Source organism: Leuciscus leuciscus (genome assembly GCF_965113295.1).
Source record: "Leuciscus leuciscus genome assembly, chromosome: 3".
In the NCBI taxonomy this organism is placed as follows: domain Eukaryota; kingdom Metazoa; phylum Chordata; class Actinopteri; order Cypriniformes; family Leuciscidae; genus Leuciscus; species Leuciscus leuciscus.
In genome coordinates this window covers 63514084-63526203 of record NC_138727.1, presented here as the reverse complement: position 1 = coordinate 63526203, position 12120 = coordinate 63514084, and the positions used below count along the sequence as shown (strand labels likewise).

At 33.7% G+C, this 12120-nt stretch overlaps 1 protein-coding gene and 2 long non-coding RNA genes across 5 annotated transcripts in view; all 3 read right to left on the bottom strand.

Moving 5' to 3' along the window:
- Nucleotides 1-2053: 2053 nt before the first annotated feature.
- On the bottom strand, nucleotides 2054-5228 carry LOC309495492. The gene is made up of 3 exons (XR_014204684.1): nucleotides 5201-5228; nucleotides 2533-2652; nucleotides 2054-2200 (listed from the first exon to the last, which is right to left on the bottom strand). It is a non-coding gene; the product is annotated as an uncharacterized lncRNA (long non-coding RNA).
- LOC309495497 lies at nucleotides 2979-4531 on the bottom strand. Its single transcript, XR_014204690.1, has 3 exons — nucleotides 4290-4531; nucleotides 3507-3815; nucleotides 2979-3032 (listed from the first exon to the last, which is right to left on the bottom strand). It is a non-coding gene; the product is annotated as an uncharacterized lncRNA (long non-coding RNA).
- Nucleotides 5229-5314: 86 nt separating the features above from the next.
- LOC309495396 (polymeric immunoglobulin receptor-like) overlaps nucleotides 5315-12120 on the bottom strand; it is a 32417-nt gene continuing 25611 nt past the window's right edge. For all 3 annotated transcript variants that reach the window (XM_082165143.1, XM_082165142.1, XM_082165144.1), the window contains 3 exons: nucleotides 6957-7003; nucleotides 6407-6850; nucleotides 5315-5341 (listed from right to left, as the gene is read on the bottom strand). In XM_082165143.1, the coding sequence (XP_082021269.1) occupies nucleotides 6551-6850; nucleotides 6957-7003 (347 nt within the window). In that variant the 3' untranslated portion in view covers nucleotides 5315-5341; nucleotides 6407-6550. The remainder of the gene's footprint in view (nucleotides 5342-6406; nucleotides 6851-6956; nucleotides 7004-12120) is intronic.

Sequence of the window (12120 nt, the reverse complement as noted above, 5' to 3'; positions counted from 1 at the left end):
TGGTTTTAGTTTTCGTTTTTATCATTTAATTGATTTATTTAATTTAGGCAGAAAATGCCTTGACCCGGGGATCCATTCCTTGTCGGATGTTTTGCACTTTTTACAGCACAGAATGGATAGCAGGTGTCAGCTATATGTGTCACGGTCACCAATCAAATGAGTTACTCGACAAAAGTGCATTATTGTTACTTAGCAACAGCATTCTTTGACAAAAGCTGTCCAATCAGTTACAAGGAATGTTTTAAGTAGTAACCAATAAAAATATGTTTTACAATCCATATATATACATCCGTATATATACAATATATATATATATATATATATATATATATATATATATATATATATATATATATATATATATATATATAAAAGCAAATTATAACATGTTTACACAAAATTTGTTTATATATATTCAATGTAAACTTTGATAATCATAATTAATAAATCGCAATTACAATTCCAAGGGAATAATCAGCAATTTTTGTCATAATCGTGCAGCCCTAAGGTGAAGAAACCTGTTTATTATTTATTCATTTGATTTTGCAACTGTTCACTGAAATAGCCGGTTTCAATAAAACTACTTGTGACATGTCATATTTGGCTTTGACTTTGACTGAACATTTGCTCTCACTTTGCGGAAAAAAATATTGTGATATATATCGATACTCAGCCTAAATATATCGGGATATGACTTATGGTCCACATCCCCCAGCCCTAGTTACAATGAGCACCTATTAGAAATAAGCTATTCTATTCCATTCTATTCTATACTTTTATGAATTTTATTGAGAAACCATGAGAAAAAGGTGAATAAAGGCTCATGTTCAGAAATTATTCATTATTATTTTGTTTTGAACTATGCTGTATAGCTGTGTTTTGTGGTGTGTTTGTTGTCACAAAAATATTTTATTTTTAATTATTTAAAAAAGGCCATTATATGAAAAAGTTAAGAATTGTATTTTATTGACACAATATTTGAGTTTATCTTGGATAATTTTTTTTATTAGATCAGATAACATTACAATGTTACAATGTGCCCCTCACATGTTAGATGGGGCATGTTGTCACATTTCACTTCCATTCTTTCGGGATATATCAAGAAAAAAGTATACACTGTATTAATGAAACAAAACCACATAATTGTACTAGACATGTGAAATCAATGCAGGGGAAATTAAATACTCTGAACCCCGCCAATGAACCTTTAAATCTGGATACCAGAGTGATCAATGAAAACGGCGGCGGGATTGCATAAATATACATTTATTCAGCAGAGACTTTTATTGAAAATGATGAGAATAATACAGACATATTGCTAAATCAAAGCAGAACACAAGCACAATCATTAATACAAGTTACTAACAGTATTTTAATTTGTTCTTTTGAAGATTGAAATGTATTCTGCTGCTCAGTATTGGCAAGTTACAATGTAATTACTTAGTTTTTTTTTTTTGTTTAAAAGTAATGTAATTAATTTTTTTAAATATCTATTACTGCCTTTCACTTGAGTTTCACATTTCTAAAATACATTTAAATCTTAGTGGAGAAGGCTTTCTATTGCTCACAACATAATGCGTCACTTTTGGTAAACTGATGCTTACAAAAATTAAAGATGATTTAAAAAAATAAGTTCTGTCTTCATTTGAACATTTCAAGAGAAGTCAATGTTTCCTTCTGTCTCTGAGAGAAACATTTCAGCTTCTTTCCCAACAGTGACCTGTAGGTGTCACAACTGATCCATAGCCTGATCTAATAACTGATCCATAACCTGATCTAATAACTGATCCATAACCTGTTCTAATAACTGATCCATAACCTGTTCTAATAACTGATCCATAACCTGTTCTAATAACTGATCCATAACCTGTTCTAATAACTGATCCATAACCTGTTCTAATAACTGATCCATAACCTGTTCTAATAACTGATCCATAACCTGTTCTAATAACTGATCCATAACCTGTTCTAATAACTGATCATAACCTGTTCTAATAACTGATCCATAACCTGTTCTAATAACTGATCATAACCTGTTCTAATAACTGATCCATAACCTGTTCTAATAACTGATCATAACCTGTTCTAATAACTGATCCATAACCTGTTCTAATAACTGATCCATAACCTGATCTAATAACTGATCCATAACCTGTTCTAATAACTGATCCATAACCTGTTCTAATAACTGATCCATAACCTGTTCATATAACTGATCCATAACCTGTTCTAATAACTGATCCATAACCTGTTCTAATAACTGATCCATAACCTGTTCTAATAACTGATCCATAACCTGTTCTAATAACTGATCCATAACCTGTTCTAATAACTGATCCATAACCTGTTCTAATAACTGATCCATAACCTGTTCTAATAACTGATCATAACCTGTTCTAATAACTGATCCATAACCTGTTCTAATAACTGATCATAACCTGTTCTAATAACTGATCCATAACCTGTTCTAATAACTGATCATAACCTGTTCTAATAACTGATCCATAACCTGTTCTAATAACTGATCATAACCTGTTCTAATAACTGATCCATAACCTGTTCTAATAACTGATCCATAACCTGATCTAATAACTGATCCATAACCTGTTCTAATAACTGATCCATAACCTGTTCTAATAACTGATCCATAACCTGTTCATATAACTGATCCATAACCTGTTCTAATAACTGATCCATAACCTGTTCTAATAACTGATCCATAACCTGTTCTAATAACTGATCCATAACCTGTTCTAATAACTGATCCATAACCTGTTCTAATAACTGATCCATAACCTGTTCTAATAACTGATCCATAACCTGTTCTAATAACTGATCATAACCTGTTCTAATAACTGATCCATAACCTGTTCTAATAACTGAACATAACCTGTTCTAATAACTGATCCATAACCTGTTCTAATAACTGATCATAACCTGTTCTAATAACTGATCCATAACCTGTTCTAATAACTGATCATAACCTGTTCTAATAACTGATCCATAACCTGTTCTAATAACTGATCCATAACCTGTTATAATAACTGATCATAACCTGTTCTAATAACTGATCCATAACCTGTTCTAATAACTGATCCATAACCTGTTCTAATAACTGATCCATAACCTGTTCTAATAACTGATCCATAACCTGTTCTAATAACTGATCCATAACCTGTTCTAATAACTGATCCATAACCTGTTCTAATAACTGATCATAACCTGTTCTAATAACTGATCCATAACCTGTTCTAATAACTGATCCATAACCTGTTCTAATAACTGATCCATAACCTGTTCTAATAACTGATCCATAACCTGTTCTAATAACTGATCCATAACCTGTTCTAATAACTGATCATAACCTGTTCTAATAACTGATCCATAACCTGTTCTAATAACTGATCATAACCTGTTCTAATAACTGATCCATAACCTGTTCTAATAACTGATCATAACCTGTTCTAATAACTGATCCATAACCTGTTCTAATAACTGATCATAACCTGTTCTAATAACTGATCCATAACCTGTTCTAATAACTGATCCATAACCTGTTATAATAACTGATCATAACCTGTTCTAATAACTGATCCATAACCTGTTCTAATAACTGATCCATAACCTGTTCTAATAACTGATCCATAACCTGTTCTAATAACTGATCCATAACCTGTTCTAATAACTGATCATAACCTGTTCTAATAACTGATCCATAACCTGTTCTAATAACTGATCCATAACCTGTTCTAATAACTGATCATAACCTGTTCTAATAACTGATCCATAACCTGTTCTAATAACTGATCCATAACCTGTTATAATAACTGATCATAACCTGTTCTAATAACTGATCCATAACCTGTTCTAATAACTGATCCATAACCTGTTCTAATAACTGATCCATAACCTGTTCTAATAACTGATCCATAACCTGTTCTAATAACTGATCCATAACCTGTTCTAATAACTGATCCATAACCTGTTCTAATAACTGATCATAACCTGTTCTAATAACTGATCCATAACCTGTTCTAATAACTGATCCATAACCTGTTCTAATAACTGATCCATAACCTGTTCTAATAACTGATCCATAACCTGTTCTAATAACTGATCCATAACCTGTTCTAATAACTGATCATAACCTGTTCTAATAACTGATCCATAACCTGTTCTAATAACTGATCATAACCTGTTCTAATAACTGATCCATAACCTGTTCTAATAACTGATCATAACCTGTTCTAATAACTGATCCATAACCTGTTCTAATAACTGATCATAACCTGTTCTAATAACTGATCCATAACCTGTTCTAATAACTGATCCATAACCTGTTATAATAACTGATCATAACCTGTTCTAATAACTGATCCATAACCTGTTCTAATAACTGATCCATAACCTGTTCTAATAACTGATCCATAACCTGTTCTAATAACTGATCCATAACCTGTTCTAATAACTGATCATAACCTGTTCTAATAACTGATCCATAACCTGTTCTAATAACTGATCCATAACCTGTTCTAATAACTGATCATAACCTGTTCTAATAACTGATCCATAACCTGTTCTAATAACTGATCCATAACCTGTTCTAATAACTGATCCATAACCTGTTCTAATAACTGATCCATAACCTGTTCTAATAACTGATCCATAACCTGTTCTAATAACTGATCCATAACCTGTTCTAATAACTGATCATAACCTGTTCTAATAACTGATCCATAACCTGTTCTAATAACTGATCATAACCTGTTCTAATAACTGATCCATAACCTGTTCTAATAACTGATCCATAACCTGTTCTAATAACTGATCCATAACCTGTTCTAATAACTGATCATATCCTGTTCTAATAACTGATCCATAACCTGTTCTAATAACTGATCATAACCTGTTCTAATAACTGATCCATAACCTGTTCTAATAACTGATCATAACCTGTTCTAATAACTGATCCATAACCTGTTCTAATAACTGATCATAACCTGTTCTAATAACTGATCATAACCTGTTCTAATAACTGATCCATAACCGATCCATAACCTGTTCTAATAACTGATCCATAACCTGTTCTAATAACTGATCATAACCTGTTCTAATAACTGATCCATAACCTGTTCTAATAACTGATCCATAACCTGTTCTAATAACTGATCATAACCTGTTCTAATAACTGATCCATAACCTGATCTAATAACTGATCCATAACCTGTTCAAATAACTGATCATAACCTGTTCAAATAACTGATCATAACCTGTTCAAATAACTGATCATAACCTGTTCTAATAACTGATCCATAACCTGATCTAATAACTGATCCATAACCTGTTCAAATAACTGATCATAACCTGTTCTAATAACTGATCCATAACCTGTTCAAATAACTGATCATAACCTGTTCTAATAACTGATCCATAACCTGTTCTAATAACTGATCCATAACCTGTTCTAATAACTGATCATAACCTGTTCTAATAACTGATCCATAACCTGTTCTAATAACTGATCCATAACCTGTTCTAATAACTGATCCATAACCTGTTCTAATAACTGATCATAACCTGTTCTAATAACTGATCCATAACCTGTTCTAATAACTGATCCATAACCTGTTCTAATAACTGATCATAACCTGTTCTAATAACTGATCCATAACCTGTTCTAATAACTGATCCATAACCTGTTCTAATAACTGATCATAACCTGTTCTAATAACTGATCCATAACCTGTTCTAATAACTGATCCATAACCTGTTCTAATAACTGATCCATAACCTGTTCTAATAACTGATCCATAACCTGTTCTAATAACTGATCCATAACCTGTTCTAATAACTGATCCATAACCTGTTCTAATAACTGATCATAACCTGTTCTAATAACTGATCCATAACCTGTTCTAATAACTGATCCATAACCTGTTCTAATAACTGATCATAACCTGTTCTAATAACTGATCCATAACCTGTTCTAATAACTGATCATAACCTGTTCTAATAACTGATCCATAACCTGTTCTAATAACTGATCATAACCTGTTCTAATAACTGATCCATAACCTGTTCTAATAACTGATCATAACCTGTTCTAATAACTGATCCATAACCTGTTCTAATAACTGATCATAACCTGTTCTAATAACTGATCATAACCTGTTCTAATAACTGATCCATAACCTGTTCTAATAACTGATCCATAACCTGTTCTAATAACTGATCCATAACCTGTTCTAATAACTGATCCATAACCTGTTCTAATAACTGATCATAACCTGTTCTAATAACTGATCCATAACCTGTTCTAATAACTGATCCATAACCTGTTCTAATAACTGATCCATAACCTGTTCTAATAACTGATCCATAACCTGTTCTAATAACTGATCATAACCTGTTCTAATAACTGATCCATAACCTGTTCTAATAACTGATCCATAACCTGTTCAATGACACTGAATGATTATTGCACGTGTCTCAGTCATTATTCTCAGTGACTGACACAGTTCTAGATTTGAGTAAAACTCTAATGGTAAGTTTAGTTTGGTGTGTTGCTGTGTTTGACAGATGCATAATCAGAGTGAATCTCATTCTTACTGAAGGAGACTGTAGCGTCGCTGAGAGACTCTTCATGCTTCTGGAAACTGACAGATGCGTAAAGGACCCTGTCAGAGGGGATTGTGGGTAACTGGACTGTCGAGTAAAGTGGATTCTGTGAATCAGAGGGGATTGTGGGTAACTGGCCTGATGAGTAAAGTGGATTCTGTGAATCAGAGGGGATTGTGGGTAACTGGACTGTCGAATATAGAGGAGTTGATGTGGGATCTGAGTCATGAACCTGTAAGAGAAGCCAAATCCCCCAAACATGAAGTCTCAGTTTAAAGGTACAGCAAACATGCCCACTTATCTGACATCATGAAGCACAGATCAGTTCTGAAACTCACCATTTCATGATCTCCGGTCTCTCTTCTGTCTGATGATGACATGATGCCTGTGTGAACAAGAGCCACATCTCAGACTGAGAAAATGAGAGATAATTTAACTGTGTATTTCTGAACAGCAGAGGGCGACACACTCAGATTTACTGAATGTGCAGTGTTGTGTGTGTGTGTGTGTGTGTGTGTGTGTGTGTGTGTGTGTGTGTGTGTGTGTGTGTGTGTACTCGTCTATCTATCTAAGTGGGGACCTTGGTGTCGTTACACACTCACTAACAGGGGACCGTCGAGCCAAGTGGGGACATTTTTCAAGTCCCCTGTTGGTCATGCTTTAAAACATGTTAAAATCAGCTAAAACACGCTCTGGTTAATTTTTTACATTTTTGACCAAGTGGGGACTTACATGTGTGTGTGTGTTTAAGTCCATACTCAGCAGCGCTCCTGTAGGCTGGAGCAGGAACTGCAGTGGCCCATTAACACACGTCGTTCACACTTCTCTATTGTCTGAATGGCTGCTGTCCTAGAGAGGCTCTGAGACTGTAGAGCTGCTGTTTAACTGCTTAGTTCAGGAGCTTTCAGTAACACTTTATAATAACTGCACGCTATTAATCATTAGTTAAGCATTAGTAAACAGTTAATTAATTTATAAAGCATTAATATACACTAATAAGCAGTATATAAATGCAGTTATAAATGCTTTATTCCTGTTTTAAAAGCATATCTATAATGTGTTTAATAATTGTATTTTCATACTTTATTAATGATCAATTTATCATTTCTAAATGAAGTATAGCATCATTTACAAAGCAGTTATTTAGGAGTTGTCAGTGGTTCATAAGATCCCTTAGAAAGTGTGAGTAAATGATTCAACTATTTCAATGTACATTCATACATCATACACTTATTATTCAGACATATAGTAATAGTTACTTAGTGTGTTAATAAATGCTTTATTAACATGTATTTCTACTGTAGTTCAGGTAGTTATAAAACATTTAGTAGAGGTCAGTTCACAATTTTTTGTGAGCTCATCTAAAGTGAGGACTAGTTATGTAGGAGATTTAAAGGCTGTTCATATTTCTATGTTCTCTATCACTGTGTTGTGTTGTGTGTGTTTCCTTTTTCTGTTTAGAAGATAAATTAGTCTTTAAATCTCCTTTATAAATGCTTTAAGCATAACTAGTCCTCACTTTTGCTCACAAAATAGTGAACTGACCACTACTAAATGCTTTATAACTCCCTGAATCTACTAAATTTACTCTAAGTGATCTTATTAATCACTGACAACTCCTAAATAACTGCTTTGTAAATAATGCTATACTTCATTTAGAAATGATAAATTGATAATTAATAAAGTATGAAAATACAATTATTAAACACATTATAGATATCCTTCTAAATCAATAATACAGCATTTAAAGCTGTATTTATAAACAGCTTATTAATGTCTGCTTTATGAATTATGATTTAACTGTTTACTAATGCTTAACTAATGATTAATAGGATAGTTATTATAAAGGGTTACCATATATATTATATTATATTTTTCATAATATAACTTCAAATATGCATTTTTTTATAAAAAAAAAAAAAAACATGCCAAGAGGGGATCTGCAACTAAATGTCATAATTATAATGTAATTATTATTATATTATTAAGATATTAATAATGTGACTGATAGTATTGGCTGCCTATTAATTAAAACATAATTTCTACTCTTAAAAAAAATCAATAGACATGTCCTTATTTTTCTGTTTCCTTTGTTTCTAGGATGTTGATGTACAGAGATATTCAGTGTTTGAAATATTTCTAAATTTAAATGCAACCAAATATATGTCGTTCGTTACCATCCAACAGTGGACCTTTCTTGATCTAATTCAAAACTTTTGAGTTGACTTGCTGCATCTGGTCATTTTGAAGAAACAAAAATGAAATACACAATTTTCTTTTAAGGTCTTTTTTCATAATATAACTTCAAATATGCAAAAAATAATAATATTTTAAACATGCCAAGATGGAATATCATCTCTGAACGATTTCTACCTGTACAAGAGGGGACTCGCAATAGCCTGCAATGGAACTGTGTGTGTGTGTGTGTGTGTGAACAGTTAAGTCTGTCTTTATTTTGTAACTATAGTTACAAAATAAAGACAGACTTAATTGAATGTAATTGCTTGAGGAAAGACCATTTAAATCTACAACGGGGTAAAAAATACAGACGGTCCGGCAGCAACAGTTCAAAAGCAGAGGCGAGAATATCCTCTTATCATTCATAATATAATTTTTTTACTTTCTATGCTTGGTTATGCAGTCCCTAACAATTTACTTGCCATTGTTATGTGTCATTGCACACACACATACATATCTATATTACTAACAGACCAATGTCGCTCTACACTGGCCGAGAGGGGACTCTCGGAACGATCTCTATCTATACAAGAGGGGACTTGGCTGCAATGGAGCTGTGTGTGTGTGTGTGTGTGTGTGTGTGAACAGTGAAGTGAACTGGCAGTGAAGTCTGTCTTCATTATGTAACTATATATATATAGTATATTATATAGTATATTATATATTACGCCTTTTATCATTCATAACATTATTTTTCTTATTTAACGCTTATTTTCTCTCTTCATAGATACTTTCTATGCTTGGTTATGCAGTCCCTTTAGGGTTTATAGGATTAATCAAACAGAAATAGCTCTTTAAGGTAACGATTTCAGGTCACTATAGTGACCTATATTTAGTATAGCGTAAAGCATACTTTATACAGTGAATAATGATTTTATTAATCAAAATGAACTTCGCGTCCCCAGTTGGATGGTAAAGAACGATACGTGTTTGGCTGCTTTGTACATTTCTTGCCATCACAAACACACTGTAAAGATTTTGGAGGTCAATCTCAAAATGTTATGTCGACTTGCTGCACTGAACATTTTTAGTTGGTTCAGTTGAAATATATGAAGTAGGGATGTTCATTTAACATTTTGTTTTCTGACTGAAAGCTGATGGTTGTTAACCAGTCATCATCAGTTAACTGACATGATTTGAAGGTTAGATTAGAATTAAATGGACTTAGAATAGATAGGTGTCTGTGACCAATTCAAAAACCTAAAAAATGTAGATTTACATGTGCAAATAGCAGCATAAACAACAGAACATGAGGATTCACACATCAAGCACCCGCAGTGCTTCTGTGAACACAGTAAACCAGAATAAAAGTGTATATATAACTGTATATATAATAAATAGGCCAACATAAATGAACAATTAACAAAACTAAAGTGCAATAAAGAATGGACACTTCAGGACATAATTTTCAATTTTCACCTGACAATGCAAGCTTTTGAAAACGAGTTTCAAAGTGCAAGGTTTTGAAAACGATGCCTTTACCATCTGCATGTAAACAACATAAACGTGAATTTGTGAAATTGGTATGTCATTCCAACCCGGTCACACTAAATGTGTCTCTATAGCACACATTGTGTTTATTGTGCAATTTATACGCGAAAAGGAGTTTCTGTGTGCATATGATACGCATGGGTGGGTTTAGGGTAGGTTTAGTAATGGTGTGTAATATGTAATATGTATTATATGTTTGGTTAGGATTAGTGTTGTAGGGTGCATGACATGTGTATTCACCTTATTTTCCACGAGGGTGACGCCATTACGTTCGTTTTGTCATCTTACTTTGGGCTGAGAGGGACCTCAACTTCCGTCTGAAAGGACGCTAGTTTCTAGACGTAATTCTATTGTTCTAACGGTAAAATATGTCAAGTATTATATGGTCAGTTAGGGGCTGCCATAACAATTGGATTAAGAGGATAGAACAATTTAACCAACAGTGTTACGAACACAATGTAAAGCGATCGGAATGTTGTGGTGTACTTTACGATTTACACCCGGATGTGCCGTGTCAGTTTAGCGGAAGTCGGATGACAAATTGCGGAAGCGCAAAGTATTAAAAGTGGGCGGGGCGGAATAAGGTGAATTACACGCAATAAAGTGCTATCATATGAATGTATTAAATGCATGAATAAGCCTTTCTGCATCTGACAGGGATAAATAAGTTTGAATTCTGGCAATATTTTTAAGATGGAAAAATGCAGATTTTGAAACCATTTTGATATGGGCATCAAATGACAAATGCGGATCAAAGATAACACCTAGATTTCGCACTTGTGATGCTGGAGACAATAATTCAGAATCAGAAAACAGACTTAGACAGTTATGTTTGTGCAAATCTGTCAGCATACCAAAAAGTAACAGTTCCATTTTTGATTTGTTAAGCTTAAGATAGTTGTCATGCATCCATACCTTTATTTCTTCCAGACATACGGTAAGAGCTGTAATTGCGAGATTTGGATCAGGGAGTGAGCTAACATAGATCTGCATGTCATCAGCATAACAAGGAAAAACCCCGTACCGTACTTTCTAATAATGTCACCAAGCGGCAACATATAGATGCAGAACAAAGTAGGTCCTAGTACTGACCCCTGCGGGACGCCCTGCTGTACTAATGTTGCCTCCGATTTGTTCTTCCCCAAATAAATATACTGCAAAGAGATGCCAGAGGTGCCTAACAAAACACGCAACCTGTCAAGGAGGATGATATGACATATAGTGTCAAAAGCAGCGCTAATGTCTAGCAGAACCAAAATGCTGCAAGCACCCATATCAGCAGAAACATTAGGCGTTTCTCAATAGCAAGTACGCACAGTTTGGACTTGCCAAGTCCAGCTCAGGAGAATGACTCCCGAGGACGCGAGTCCGGTAATTCTGCTAATGGAACAGCACGTTCTTCAAAGCGTCAGTCAGCTCGCTCTGCTACTCCGGTTATCTCTGTATGTACATTTTAGGCAACAATAAAACAAAATATGTTATAAAACACCACACTGCCTCTTTTCGTTTTCATTTAAAGAAATCTTAAACATTATAGCCACACAAATGGTGATTGCCTGGATCTCACAACCTGGATCAAATTTTCATAAATCTTTATAAATAAACCACAGATTTGAGCTTTAAACAACTACATTCTCGCCTGAAAAACTCTTAAATTTACATTTCGTGACACAGTAACAGTAGTATTATATGTCAACTGTAAATTAAAAGATGGCGCTTCTTATGTTGTCATTCCCCTTGTAGCACGCGCAAGTGACGATTCTCTGTCAACCA